Source organism: Peromyscus eremicus, chromosome 8a, assembly GCF_949786415.1.
Source record: "Peromyscus eremicus chromosome 8a, PerEre_H2_v1, whole genome shotgun sequence".
Classification (NCBI taxonomy): domain Eukaryota; kingdom Metazoa; phylum Chordata; class Mammalia; order Rodentia; family Cricetidae; genus Peromyscus; species Peromyscus eremicus.
In genome coordinates this window covers 56,208,619-56,224,450 of record NC_081423.1, presented here as the reverse complement: position 1 = coordinate 56,224,450, position 15,832 = coordinate 56,208,619, and the positions used below count along the sequence as shown (strand labels likewise).

The following is a 15,832-nucleotide window of genomic DNA, read 5'->3' as shown; positions in this document are numbered from 1 at the left end:
AGCTTGTCAGACCTTCAGGTGGCTAGGTGAGCCAGCCTCAGGCATAAACAGACTCCTTCCTCTACAGGGAGTCCCCTAAAAAAACTCAAGATCCTAACACTAAAATGACTTAAGTGGTTGCAAAGTGCCGTCATAGTGGACATCTCTTTACAGCATATTTTCTTTGCCTTACTCTGCAACCCTCGTAAATTAACCTGAGTCTGTTTCATTTTTCACTTTTTCTGACAAAAGTTCTCATGTAGTCCAGACTGGCCAAGAGCTCCTGACCCTCCTGCCTTCCCAAGTGCTAGAATCAGAGGTATCCACCACATCTGGCTCAAATTAGTTTCTTCTTAAGATACTATTACCTTGGATGATCCTTTTAAGAATTTGACCAGATCCTCCAAGATGCACAAATAACAAAATCTGCTATCAAGGAGTAGACTGATTAACAGAAACATGGTTTCTACTGTTGTTAGGAATGAGGTATTGTGAGCATTCAAGTGTTGTATTTCTTTTATAGGATTTGTGTGAAGGTGTAGCATCTGTTTGCGAAGACCAGAGCTCAAGGTACTTTATTCATTTGCTCTTCACCTTATTTGTTGAGAGAGGGTCTATGTATCCCTGATTGTCCTTGAACTCTCGCTGTAGACCAGGCTAGCCTCAAACTGGAGGCCTTTGCCTCCAGAATACTGGGATTAAAGGTGTACCTCAACACACCCAGCTCACATGTTTTAAATCTCACTGACTTATTTGACTGGACTGACAGACCAAGGAGAGACCTCCTGACTCCACCTCCCTGGCACTGGAATTTTAGGGACTGCTGTGCTGGAGATCTGAACTCTGGTCCTAATGCTTGCATGGTAAACACTTTACCAAACTGAGCCATCTCCCCAACTCTGTGTGTTTGTGATGCTAGAAATTAAACCCAGGGCTTTGGACATTAAGCAAGTCCTTTGACACTGGATAACACCCTCAGCCCTACAATTATTTTTATTATATACTGCTTCAGAAAGAGTCATTTTTCTTGCCTAGGACTTTCTGTGCAACATGTGCCTGGCTGTCTAAAGCTGTTTGATTCATATGTGAACAGGATTCAAAAGTCTGTGATCATGTCACTAAAGGTCAGTGTAGAGGTACTAATTCATCAAGGCAAAAAGTCTAATCCTACCTTGGCAGCCAGACTGCACACCTGAAATCAAACACCCAAAAATACCATAGGCAGAAAGTAATTTTCTCTGCAAACTAAATTCTGTTGAGTTCTGCAGGCTTCCAGAAAATGTAAATAGGGTAAGGAAGTTACTTCTGTATCTTCTTGAGGGCAAGGGAGAAAAAATTCCTTGGAAGCCTAGTGCCTAGCACATAGATCATACTAATGAACAACCTGTTCATTTGCATTTGAAGCAACATGCAAATAGAACTACTTTCTATTTACCTAGTGATGAGTAACTGTAAAATTGAGTTCACAGATGTGTAACATCTAAACCCTTCTATAGCAATTTCACTCCAATATTTTTATCAGGGTTAGAATTTTCTTCTTGTTTCTAATTCAGCTCTATGGTATCTGGCTCCACATTTTTCAGTTTGTAAAGAAGAGGCCAAACAGCCACTAGGAATTTATGAGCATCATCATCAATACATCAAGTCAGTTATCAGTTCTAACACTAAATGCATATAAACTGAGGACTCAAGACAAGAAGCTAGATACTGTTATCTTTAAGAGAAAGAAAGGTGTTCAGTCTTATCTCTTTTGCCACTAAGTCACATCGAGTAGGGATGACAATCTGCTTAGAGGATAGGTGGTCTCATCCAGTTCACTTTTGAGTTTAGGTTCCTCATAGATTAACTGATATCTAAAGTAGAGCCAGTCTAGTTTAAACAAGACAGATCCCAAATAATGTTCTGCCATATGTTCACTTTAAGCTTCTAAGTCACCATGAACAGAAACTCTGATGAAATGTTTGGCCATATATTGTAAATTTAAAGAGCATTTTACCAGACTGTAAGTCAACTCCTGCTTTCAAATTTCTTCTTTAAATAAAGCTTGTGAAATCCATCAAGGTTTCTGTGTGTATCATTTGGTATGATATGCTGTTTATATAGAAAGCATCCCGTAACTTGCTTGAGACCTGCACCTAAAACCAAAATAGCTCATAATACAGCCTCTAAGTCATCATTTATTGATTTATAGAGCACCCATCACATGATTAAGGTGCTTTACAATACAGTAAACATCACAACAAAACTCACATAGTTAAATACAGTCAACAAATTACAGAACTAAAAAAAAAAAAAAAAAAAACTGGAATGAAGCAAAACATTATGTCAAACTTCAAAAATGTTGAGAAGTGGCAGTACAAAAAAAAGGTAATTCCACCAACTAGAGACCAGACAAAGATACACAGGCACCAAGACCCAAGGTGGGCAGGTTTGTAGAGAGTGAATGAGCATATAAATAAAACTTCACTACTGGGAAGAAAGGCCATTAAATGATACTATGACACCCAGGCATCACAAAACTAATTAAAAAAACCAAATGTTTAAGCATTACCTTCTATTGACAAAGAAATCACTGTGTGGATTTTAAACACATAAGGCCATAAAACCACCAATATCATCCCATTACAAACACAGAGTGAAATTCGCAAGCCTCTATAAGAACTTGAAAAAAATTAAGTGACAGCCAACAGTTCTATAATCTAAAGGACTTTATAGGTGTAGCTGATGGCTGATATAGGTGGCAGGGGTTGGGGTAGTGATGGGACTTTCTCTAAAACAGAATTGCCTCAGACTAATGATGATGCATTAGTGGGACAAAAGCCACCTGAGTGTGAGTTTTAAATCAAATGTAGAGGCATTTAAATCCACATTGTCAGATGAACACTAGGAAAGGCACAGATGACATCTCTGATAGGAAAGTAAGCCATAACATTTAGGCTTCTGTTTCATGTGTAAAACACGGTCAGGGCACCATAAGGGGAAGACCTTCAGGAGAAAGACAGTCACTCTTAGCTCTCCAGTAGTCCTTGATCTAGCAAAGAACCACACGGTTATCCCAAGGTAAATACAATACCGTGGCACATATAAATTCAGAAATAGCTGTCCCTGAGTTACTAGGGCATTTACTACTTGCGGAGCAGTCAAACCCTGGATTTTAATTCAACAGAGGGCTAGAATCACAGCAATAGAAGAGAAAAAATCCCACATTGCCAAAGCAACTACTGTGAGGACAATTTCTGAATGGAGAGTGAAGAAGACTGCATTCCCAGGCCCTTGTAGGAGGACAGTAGCACTGTAGGGTAACTTCTAGTCCGGGGGAGGAGGGATGTCTAAAAGTTCTTAAAGAGAATTGAGCTCCAATGAAATCAAATCAAGGTGTTCACAGCTGCTACACATTTATGGATTTTAATAATGTTTATAAGACTTTACAATGCTCCCAAGAAAACAATTTAAAAATGGTGCTGTATCATAACTACATCCTCATCCATTTCTCCTCTACTTAAAAAAAAGACATAAGAGGTTGGAAGGTCTGACTTTGACAGGAAACCTTTCATTCCCTCTTCTGCCAAAAGATTTATCCAAACCCCATGGGGCAGAGCCCCACCTATTCTCACAATCAAACACCATCAAGTAATAGGTACTGTCTTATGCTCTAGAGCGTATATGCCAAACACTACTTCCCATTCTCAGCTAAAACCAGACAGGAGCTTAGGTCTGTCTTTTAACAATGAACGTACTACTTTTACCCATCACTTAAGTTGTTTTAGAAAACTGTCTAGGAAACATATTTATGCTCAAACAAAAATCAAATCTAACTGCACTATGTCAGTGACAAAATATGTATGTCAGTTAGCAAAAGACTTGCCCCCTGTAATGCTTTTAGACTCAGATAAAGAATCTAGACAGAACCCAATACATATACTGCCATGGCCATGAGATTTTCAAGTATTAAGTTTGTTTGCATAAGGAATCAACCTGAGATTTTTCTAAACTGCACTTCTCTGGTATTCAGTACTATAACCTTCATTTAATACAATAAAAGCCAACAACTTGACAATTATTGGAAAAAATTATATTTTGGAAGAACTCACTACATAAGGTGACAAAATTCCAAAATCAAATTACATGAAAATATACATCGCAATTTCTTTGTACAATAGGTGAGGGAAATCTGCAGTAAAGAAACAAAGAAATATGAAAGACTAAGGAGAAGGGTAAGAGGACAAATAGCATTTTTAATAGCAATCCCAGATGTAGAAAGCCTGTAGCTGTGCATGCTTTATTCATCCAACCTTAATATTAGGCAACTTGAGGGCAAAAATAAAACCAAATCTGGATTTTTGTACTGCTTGGAATAAATTTCACTAAGTTGAACTTAGAACAGACTTTACTTTTTTTTTTTCTTTTTTCTTTTAAAGTTCTCAGGAGATTATGACTAGGATCAAGAGCTCTCAACAGCCAGAAAATGTTATTGCTACATCCAATCCAAGAGATGGGTGAATCCCAGTACAAAAGGACAAAGCACCTAGTGATGACCCCACCTCTGAAGTCATCATGGAAAATCAAGTAATTTACTAGTATTTCAGTATTTTAACTAAGTGATTTGAGAACTTTCTGGCAGATAGAAGAGATAAAAGGAAAGGGGAGTGTGTCAAAACAAAGAAAATACAAAAGATTAGTAAATGGAAAGAGTGTAATGAAGACTTAATGGTTTAAAGGAAATTATATGGAAACTTTTAATCCTTATTGGTTTTCACCTGACATGCTTTAAGGAATCTTTTTGAACTGATAAGAAACGATGAATAGGAAAAGAAAACCTGCTAAAGTCTTTTAGAATTTACACGATTCTTATTCTACTACAAGAAAGCATTATTTGGTACAAGGTGTGTTTGTGGATGTACATGAACAGTATATATATTATCCGGATCATGTTGTGCTATGTACAGGTCTTTACAATTCTTCCTGAAGGTTAAAACAGTTCATTAGAATTCAAAATGCGTAATCATCTGTAAGTTGGCACTTGTTAGGCTCTTGTCAGCATTAATGACTGGCATGTTTTATTGCAGCCCAGTTCCAGCCAGAGTTTGCCAACTTGTTACAACAGAAGTCCAGCAATAGGTGGGTAGAGTGCAGGAAAAACAGTGCCATGTTTCTCAATTGGAGACCTACAACAAAAACAAACAGCATTATGTAATAAATTTATAAACTACAAGTAAATAATTGAATAGAACTATTACTTATATTCATAATTTCATTTTGAAGCTCACTCATGTGCTTGTTTATCATATAGTGGCTACTAACCACACATAGTTATACTTTAACATTTAAATTATGAAACTAAAAGAAATTAAAGGGCTAGGAAGTCAATACCCACCTCTAATCCCAGCACTCTGGAAGCTGAGATCCCCAAAACCATGAATTTAAGGCCAGCCAGGGCTACACAGCAAAACCTTGTCTTTAAAAAGATAAATTTTATGGGCTGGAGTAATAGCTCAGCACTTAATAACATTTGTTACTCTTCCAGAGAATCTGACTCCCAGCACTCACATGGTAGCTCACAACCATTTGTTTCAGGGAAACTGACACCTTCTAACACACTTATAAACACGCAGGCAAAATCCTCATATATAGATAAAATATCTGAAGAAATTTTTAAAAATAAATCTTTAAAAGTTTAGGTGAACTTGGGTTCCTTTGCCATGCTAGCCTCATGAGGCTAGTGGCAGCCACACTGAGCAATGAACATATTAATTAGTCAGCCATACTTTACAGCAGTACTTCATTTTTTTCAATACTCCAAATGTTTTTCAAACTGCATCACATCCACAAATCACAACTAGATTATTAGTAAAGTAATTTGGGGTTGGGGAGATGATTAAGCAGTAAACAGCTCAACTTGTTCTTACAGAGGACCCGAGTTAGGCTCCCAGCACCCAATTTGAGTGGCTTGTTATTCCAGATCCATGGGACATAAAATGTTGGGCCTTTGTGGGCACCTGCACTTGTGTATACAGAACACACCCACACACACATGCACGCACACAAAATTTAGAAGTAATAAGTAAAGTGATTTGGAAATTCAGAAATACCCATGTGTAGAAAAACAATTTAAGGGGCTTGGAGAGATGGTTCAGAGGTTGAAAGCACTGACTGCCTTCCCAGGTGGACCCAGGTTCAATTCCCAGCACCCACATAGCAGCTCACAGCTGTCTATAAACTCCAGTTTCAGGAGACCTCACACTATCACCCAGACATACATGCAGGCAAAACACCAATGCACATAAAATAAAGATAAATAAAAAGAAGGAAAACAATTTAAGATTACTATACTTTTTAACTTGCTTGATTTTAGCCAACTTTTTGCATTCATTACAAAGCCATTTTTCCCATGGAAGCTCCCACAAATGATAGCCTCAAATCCAACACCACGTAAATCAAGAACGTAGGGGTTAGAGAAATGACTAGGCAGGTAAGAGCACTGACTATTCTACCAGAGGACCTGGTTCAGTTCCCAGCACCCACATGGAGACTAACAACTGTCTGTACTCCAGTTCCAGGAGTAACTGATGTCCTCTTCTGGCCTCCACAGGCACTGCACATACATGGTGCACAGACATTCATACCAGCAAAATACTCAAACACAAGAAATAAAAATAAATGTAAAAATTTTTTTGAAGGAACACATTAAAAAAAGAAAAACTACCATCTTATCAAATGCTTATGATGTGCCAAGAAGTGTTAAGTGTTTTGCAAACCTGGATAAGTAAAATCATCACATGATGTTTCCCCACTTTGCAGAGAGAAGTGATATGATCACACAGCTAACAATGATAGTTTCTAGTCAGAAAAACACAAGGTTCAGGTTTTTTTAATTCTGTTTATGAGTGGCCACTTATAGAGCCTCTATTCTATGCTTTGAGGGTAGGACAGGGACAGAACACAAAGAGAGCTCCCATTACCACTCCATGTTTAGACCGTGTCTTAGCTGCTTTTCTATTGCTATAAGACACCATGACCAAGGCAACTTATAGATGAAAGAGTTTATTTGTGGCTTACAGTTTCAGAGGGTGAGTCCATGACCATCATTGCAGGGAGCATGGCAGCAGGCAGGCAGGCATGGCGCTGAGGCAGTAGCTGAGAGCTTACATCCTGATCCATAAGTAGGAGGTAGAGAGAGAGAGCTAACTGGGGATGCTTGGGCTTGTGAAAACTCAAAACCCTCCCCCAGTGACATACCTCCTCCAACAAGGCCACAACTCCTAATCATTCCCAAACAGTTCCACCAACTGGGGACCAAGCATTCAATCCTCTTGGGTAGGAGGGGTCATTCTCATTTAAACAAACACAACAAATGTTCCCAAAAACCCACATCTAATGCCAAGCACAATTTTGGGTAAATGCAAGCAGAAGAACTCTAGGAATTCAAGTAATAAAATTTAAATAGAAAAGCCAACTCACACAAGACATGAAGTTTAGTCAATCTTATAAAGCCAAGAGTAAAATTTATTGTACAATCACCCCATAATTCAACCACATCGAAAGCTCTACTGAGCCAGGCGATGGTGGCCCAGCCTACCCCTTTAATCCCAGCACTTGGGAGGCAAGGCTACACAGGGAACCTCCCCCCCGCAAAAAGCCTGCAAAAGCTCTACTGGAGGAAGAACAGTGTGAGACAAATCTGTAGTCTTACATGTGCCTGATTCACAATTTAAGAGTTCCCAGGAATGAGTCTAAAACATACACCTACTGCTAAATTTCTTGGCAATAGAGTTGTACTACTCAGTTGTCTACCGTACCCTTACAAAGAATGAGATTCACCAAACAGGACAACATTATCTTCCTCAGAGTCACAGTCTACTATTTGTAACAGACACATATATGTGCAAATATATCTCTTAATAGAAAATATACTAAAGCCAGGCGGTGGTGGCGCAAGCCTTTAATCCCAGCACTCGGGAGGCAGAGGCAGGCGGATCGCTGTAAGTTCAGGCCAGCCTGGTCTACAGAGTGAGTTCCAGGTTAGCCAGGGCTGTTTCACCAAGAAACCTTGTCTCGAAAAACCAAGAAGAAAAAAAGAAAATATACTAAAAAGACATATACTAAAACTCAAAGACAATGTTACACATCAGAAGTGTAGCTTTTAGGTAATGTCACTGAATGTTTCTCCAAAATTAACATTTGGCTAACAAATCTCAGTTCTGAAAGAGAAATAGGTAGAGTGGGACATTTCATAATCATTCCCCCATGATATAAACAATGAGAAATTTCAGCATCAAGAAATAGTTGTTTGGAGACTTGTTTCCAAAAAAAGTTTTGTAAGGTAAAATAAAGAGATGTGTGACTACCAAGTCACTGAACACTTAAAATCAGGCAACTTGGCCTTTTAGTATCAAAGACACAGCCCATCAAAAGCATTAAGTTGTTCAGTGAATTAGGATAACCTAGTCAAATCCCTTTCAGTCAAATTATGTCTAACGAATAGTTTTACTCCATACTCCAAACACTTTTAATTTTTTTTTTCTAGAAAAGATAAATGTGAAAACTTTATTTTATTACCCATATCAAATAATGGTGTTGACCTGAAAGCCGCGTAATCATGTCCTACTAATAACTTCTAGCGTCATTGTTAAATAGTCCATACTTTCAAAAAAGTACAAATGTATCAAATGCACCAGTTGTTTACCTCAAACAGCCACTTCCTTATTCCTGCTTCTTTTGTGTGTGAGAGAGGAGGAAGTAAGGGTTTAAAGGTTCACACACACACACACATGTGCATGCATGTAAAAACCATAAATTGACATTGAGAGTCTTCCTGAGTCATTCTCCAGCTTTTATTGTGTGTACATACATGGAGGAAGAAATGTGTGCATGTAGAGTCAGGGAAGTAGGAACTTGTAAAGTAGGTTCTCTCCTTAAAGCATGCTGGTTATGGGAACTGAACTCTGGTAGCCAGGCTTAGCAGCAAGTTCCTTAACCCCTCCTGGTATCAGCTTCACCACCATATTTTTTTTTGATACAGGGTCTCTCACTGAACCTGGAGCTCATCAATTTCACTAGGTAGGCTGGCCAATGACCTCCAGCATGATCTGCTTTTACCCATCTCCTCAGCACTGGAATTACAGGTGGATGAGTGCTGCCATGCTTGGGTGTTAGGGATCAGAACTCAGGTGTTTATGCTCGAACATAGCTAACTTATTTCTTTTTTTTCGAGACAGAGTTTCTCTGTGTAGCTTTGCGCCTTTCCTGGATCTCACTCTGTAGACCAAGCTGGCCTCGAACTCACAAAGATCCGCCTGCCTCTGCCTCCCGAGTGCTGGGATTAAAGGCGTGCGCCACCACCGCCCGGCTCTAACTTATTTCTTAATCTACAAATCTAGAGATGTTTATTTTCAAGAGATAATATAGGTAGCATCTCACTCAGAGGAACTGTTCCACTAAATTCTACCACTCAAGTAAAAACAATTGGAGAAATAACTACTGCACCCTCCTCTTTGGAGGGGGGAGGTCAAGACAAGGTTTCTCTGTTGTAGCCCTGGCTGTCCTAGAACTAGATTTGTAGACCACAGTCTCCTCAAACTCAGAGATCCACATCTACCTCCCAAGTGCTGAGATTAAAAGGCTTGTACCACTACCACATGGCTCAACCTTGATATTATTCTTTATTTCATTTTGATAGATTTATTTTCTACATTTATACTAGATTTTGAAATTTAGGGAAGATACTTTTAGTTATTAGAAAATTGAGTTAGTCATATGACATGCTGGGTAGAGTTTTCACTTTCCTCTTTACTTTATTAGAACCTAGATGATCAGAGAGGCTCAATAGTTCAGCACTTTTTTTTTAAGTTTAAATTATATTTTATTTATTCTGTGTGCCATGGTATATAGGTGAAAGTCAAAGGACAACTTGTTGGAGTCAGTTCTCTCCTTCTACCATGTGAGTCCTGAAGACTAAACTCAGATCATCGGACTTTGAACAGGCACTTTTAGCCACAGAACCAACTCAATAAGCCCATTCAGGACTCTTGATCTTAAGCAAATATAGAATTAAATCTTTGAATGATCTAAATATGAAACTGATCAAATATCCTTAGGATAACTATTTTGTAATACATTCTTAAATAGGAAACAGACTATGACTGCTTGGGAGGGACAGAGGCAGACAGAGACAGACACAGACACAGATATATACACACACATATTTGTAAGAAATGGCTCTCAAGATTCACAAACAAAATTTCCAACTAGGCAAGCTTTTCTTTTGTTTTTGTTTTTGTTTTTATTTTTGTTTTTGGAGACAAGAGTTTCTCTGTGTATCTCTGGCTGTCTCTTTGTAGACCAGACTGACCTCAAACTCACAGAGATCTGCCTGGGTCACCTGGCCCCTAACTTTTTTTTTCTTAATGATTTCTTTTTACTTACATGTCTATGTGTGTACACAGGTGACACTGGAGACCAGAAAGTGTCAGATACCATGGAGTTAGAACCACAGGCAATTATGTGCTGCCTGATGTGGATACTGAGTTAGAACTCACATTCTCTGGTCGGGCAGTATGTGCTCTTGCTGTGCCTGAGTCTCACAAAGCTTCCTAGCTGCAGAACATGGGGCTTAAATTTGCTTATGCAGGGTTTACAAGGAAGTGCTCTCAAAGATCAAAGTGAATCAGGTATGGGAGTTTGATCCGAGATCTTGGGAGTTATATGCAGGCAGATCTCTGTGAGTTCCAGGCCAGCCTATGCTATGTAGTCTCTGTCTTTAAAAAAGGGGGGAAAAAAGCCGGGGTGGTGGTGGCACACGCCTTTAATCCCAGCACTCAGGAGGTAGAGGCAAGCAGATCTCTGTGAGTTCAAAGACAGCCTGGTCTACAAAGCGAGTTCCAGGAAAGGCGCAAAGCTACACAGAGAAACCCTGTCTCGAAAAACCAAAAAAAAAAAAAAAAAAGGAGGGGGGAGGGGCGACAAAAAACAAACAAACAAACAAAAAAAACTAAGGTGAGCCAGTTTAGGAAGAAAAAAAATATTGAGGTGTTGGAGGGGCTTGTTGAATAAAAGGCAGACTACACATTTTGATGGCCCTTCAGAAAACTCCAAAACTGCAATCCCTACAGAGGAATTCAGCTATGTTTTATCTGTAGGCAACACTTCCACCAGCTTGGGTTTACTGTTTCCTATGGGCATATCTACCACACTTAGTTCTGAATCCACTCGTATCCTTTTCCTGCTCTCGCTGATGAACCACCTGCCATATTATGAGCCAATTTCTGGTGACCATCATGTGATAAGAATCAAAGAAGGAGATTAGAAAGACAGCATAGCAGTTAAGATCCCTTAGTGGTTTTTCCTTCTTTGCAGCTCAGGCACTGTAGCCACCATGAATGACACAGTAACGATCCGGACCAGGAAGTTCATGACTAACCGTCCATCTGCTTCAGAGAAAACAGATGGTCACTGATGTCCTTCACCCTGGAAAGGCAACAGTACCAAAGACTGAAATTTGGGAGAAGCTGGCCAAAATGTACAAAACCACTCACTTTGGTGGTGGCAAAACAACTAACTTTAGCATGATCTATGAGTCTCTAGATTATGCAAAGAAGAATGAGCCCAAACACAGACTTGCAACACATGGCCTTTATGAGAAGACCTCCCGGGAACAGTGAAAGGAACCTAAGAACAGAATGGAGAAGGTCAGGGGGACTGCAAAGGCCAATGTGGGTGAGGGCAAAAAGCCAAAGGAGTAGCTTGATCTGCTGTGATGTGCAGACAATTTCAGAGAGAACAAATAAAGTAAATAAAAGCTTTTATGTGTTGTTGTCGTCGTCGTCGTCCTGACCCCCCCACCCTCCACCCTCCCCCCAAAAAAGTCCCTTAGTGGACTTTCCAGAGACTCCCTGTTCAATTGCCCACACAATAATTCACAATTGTCTGTAAACTCTGATCCCAGGAGAACTGGAAACCCTGTTCTTGCCTCCTTGGGCACTACAGGCAAAATACACGTAAATATAATTTTTGATTAATTAAATTTAAAAAATATATTTAAGAAAGAGCCAAAGAAGAACTCTAGTCAACACCTAAATATATCCTGCAGACAACTACCAAAGTGAGCATTGACATACAAATGACCCCAGTTGGGCCTTAAGGTCCTTGACTGCACACCTATCCTTCAGCTATGAGAGGGACCTAAAGTCAGGAGTTAACTGAGCCTACATGTAGGGGATTGAGTGGCCCTCAGAAGTATGAGATAACAAATGTTTGAGATTACTAAATTTGGAACAATTACAAAGCAATAAAGAATTACTCTTCATGCAAAAACAAAAGAAACTATCATTTCTAGAGGCATACAAAGTTGTTGATCTGTAAAAAACTGAAGATTTACTTTTCTTTCCTCTCCCTTCTTAGGATCCCAATCTCAATCAAAAGATAAGACTTACAAAAGACAGGGCAGAAACCAAACAAAAAGTAAATAAAGTCTAGGTCAAGTAAATGAAATGACTTTTAAGTAAATATTTTTTTTAGTATTTTAAAAATTTTGGTATAAAAAATTTTTTTTAAATTCTAAGTATTTTTTAAGCTTTATGTTCAGAAAAAAAGGGGAGGGGCACCTTAGAAGTGTGCTAACTTCTAACTCCAAAAATTCTTATAAAATTTGGGTTAGGGGTATGTGACTCAAGTGTTAGAATGCACAAGACCTGGGGTTTCATTCGCAGAACCACAAAAATATACATGAGCGACCTGGGGTTTCATTCGCAGAACCACAAAAATATACATGAGCCAGCTGTGTTAGCATATGGCTTTAATCCCAGCACTCAAGTAGCAGAAGCAGGAGGATCTCTGAGTCCAATGCTAGCCTGATCAACAGTGAGCTCCACACCAGCCAGGACTACAAAGCAAGATCCTGTCTCAAAAAACAAACAAAACAAATAAATACACATATACATATATATGAATGAATATACTATAGTATCTTAAAACTGCTGGTATGTACAGGAATATACATGAATTATGATTTGTTGAATGTTACAATGCCAACAAGATTGTTCAATGATTAAAGGGGCTTGCCAGAAAGCCCAACAACCACAGTTCAATCCCTGGGATCTGTGGTGTAAAGAACGAGTTCCCATTAAGCTGTCCTCTGACCTCCACCTTTGTGCCATGGCATATATACCTGTCCATGCATTAGAATTTGCATATACAGGCACACAAACACACAAATAAATATATGAAAACTGTTTTGTTTCGTTCATTACCTTTTTTGTGTTTTTCACACAGGAGCTTTAACTATGTAGCCCATGCTGGCCAGGAACCGAAAATACTCCAGCCTTAGTTTATCAAGGACTGGGTGTACAAACATATTATCACCACATCCAGCCCACATTTCATAGTTTTAAACACCTCAACATTTAATTCAAACAAAAAATGTGATCAACTCATCTACTAATGTCCTTTTCTATGCCAGATGGAATCAATCCTTCATCTTTGACTCCTTACTAGATATAAGATAATTGTGAGATGTTTAGAGAAACTGTACTCCACTGGCCCTATTAAGATATAAAGGACCAACTAAAGAAAAAAAGAAAGCTGCTCAATGGTATTAGCAATAATATGAAATAAGGTTTTTCTTCTGATGTTTTTGAAATAGTGTCTCATGTATTCCCTGCTGGTCTTGAATCTGCTACATAGCCAAGGTGACCTTCAACTTCTGGTCCTCTTGCTTTCCACTTCTCCAGTGTGTAACACCTGGTTTTATGTGGAGCTGGGATCTGTGATAGTTTTTGTTAACTTGTCATAAACTAGAATAGTTCTCAACTTGTGGATCGTGACCCTTTCACAGGGATCGCCTACCATCAGAAACCAGAGATATTTACATTATGATTCCTAACAGTAGCAAAATTATACTTATGAAGTAGCAATGAAAATAGTTTTATGGTTAGAGGTCAACACATTATGAGGAATTGTATTAAAGGATCACAGCGTTAGGAAGGTTGAGAACCACTGAATTAGAGTCACCTGGGAAGATGGAACATCAATTAAGGAATTGTCTTCATCAGATTGACCTGTGAGACTGTCTGTGGGGCACTTCTTGATTAATAACTGATGAGGGAGGGCCCAGCCCAATGTGGATGGCATGTGGTCCTGGGTTGTTTAAGAAAACAGGCTGAGCCAATTATGATATAAGTAAGCCAGAAATGGCATTCCTAATTGTTTCTGCTTTCAGTTCTTGCCTCCAGATTCTTGCCCCGGCTTCCTTCTATGATGGATTATAACCCGTAATCTGAAATAAACCCTTTCAAGTTGTTCTGGTGTTTTTGTTGTTCTTTATTGTCAACAGAAGCTAGAGTTATTTGTTAAGTGAAACCTCAATTGGGAAAACTCCATTAGATTGCATGTAGGCAAGTTTATAGGGCATTTGATTAATGATGAGTTGGGCAGGAAGTTGGTACCACCCCTGGACATATGGCCTCAAGTTGTACAAATAAGAAAGCAGGCTGAGCAAGCCATAAGGGCTAGCCAGTGAGACATTTCTCCATGACCTGTGCTTCAATTCCTGCTTCCAAGTCCCTACCACTGAATTCCTGCCCTGACTTTCCTCAGTGATGGATTGTGACCTTGAGTTGTGAGAATGAATGAAGCCCTTTCCATCCAAAGTTGTTTTTGGTCATGGTGTTTTCTCAAAGCAATAGAAACCCTAATTAAGACACTCACCAAGTTGATATTTTATCACAGCAACAAAAAAGCTAAGTAGAACAGGAGTGAACCCAGAATTTCATGAAAACTATGTAAGAACTCTAACAACTGGGCTCATTCCTAGCTCTAGGATCTTGCTTTCTTTCTTTTAATACAAAAAAAAAGTTAGCCTTTACCATATATAATATTCAGTATAAGAGGCTACAAGACACTTCAGTGCCCAGCAGTAGATAAGAAGATAAGGGCAGGGTGAAATGGAAGAAATCAAACTGACATCTTCATTACTAGAAATTCTACTACCAATAGGGGCTAGAGTTTTAGCTCAGTAATGGGGTACCCTCCCCAAAGGGAAGTACAAGGTACTAGATTTCAGTGCCAGCACAATTTTTTAAAAAAAATTTTTATCTTTAATTACTACTAGTGAAAATAAGGAAGACTAATACCATAAAACTATTTTAAGACAGAACAGCTAGTTAAAAACACTTGAGCCCCACCTCCCAAAAAAACAAGTGGTTATGCTATAGCTCTGAGAAACAGCAAACTACAGTAAAATAGAAGTGGAGGAATAAAATGAAGCCAATAAATCCAAGTCAAATAGCTAAATCAAACAATCTGCAAAAATTAGCATAGCATTTGACCAAAAAAAGACAAAGAGTTGTATGGTTTTTAAATGAACTTACCCTGAAATAATTGAAGTTACTAGCTATTGAATAAACATCACTCAAAAGCAGTTTCTTGGCTTTTTCTTACACAGCGGGCAACTTTTCTTTTAAATTCTCCATTTCTGTCTTCCCTCCATTCTTTCTGTAGATATAACAAATAAAACCAAATTATTTTATATAAACCCATTATAATCAAAGATTTTCGTTTTATTTATTTATTTTTATTTTTAGAGAAAGGATTTCTCTTGTGTAACCCTGGCTGTCCTAGAACTTGCTCTATAAACCAAGCTGGCCTTGAACTCACAGAGATCCATCTGCCTCTGCCTCCCAAGGGCTAGGATTAAAGGCCATCACAACAGGCTTCCTATTTTAGTTTTAAATGTTATCTTTTTGTAACTGTACATCTTAAAATGTTATGGTAGGGTTGTAGCTTAACATGCTTGCCTACTTTGTGCAAGGATCTGGGTTTAAAATCAATCCCAACACTCCAATTTTTTTTTTCAAAGCAT

At 38.7% G+C, this 15,832-nt stretch overlaps 1 protein-coding gene and 1 pseudogene across 6 annotated transcripts in view; one reads left to right on the top strand and one right to left on the bottom strand.

Moving 5' to 3' along the window:
- Window positions 1–4,036: 4,036 nt before the first annotated feature.
- The window catches only part of Ube2g1 (ubiquitin conjugating enzyme E2 G1), an 83,483-nt gene continuing 71,687 nt past the window's right edge, over window positions 4,037–15,832 (bottom strand). For 2 of the 6 annotated variants that reach the window (XR_009380661.1, XM_059271132.1), the window contains exons 5-6: window positions 15,342–15,465; window positions 4,037–5,144 (exon numbers count right to left, since the gene is read on the bottom strand). Coding sequence is in view for 3 of the 6 variants with exons in the window: in XM_059271132.1 (XP_059127115.1) it covers window positions 15,379–15,465 (87 nt within the window). In the remaining 3 variants the exon portion in view is untranslated. The other 4 variants (XR_009380662.1, XM_059271133.1, XR_009380663.1 and 1 more) reach the window with 3 other exon arrangements.
- LOC131917360 (small ribosomal subunit protein eS24-like) lies at window positions 11,351–11,717 on the top strand (annotated as a pseudogene).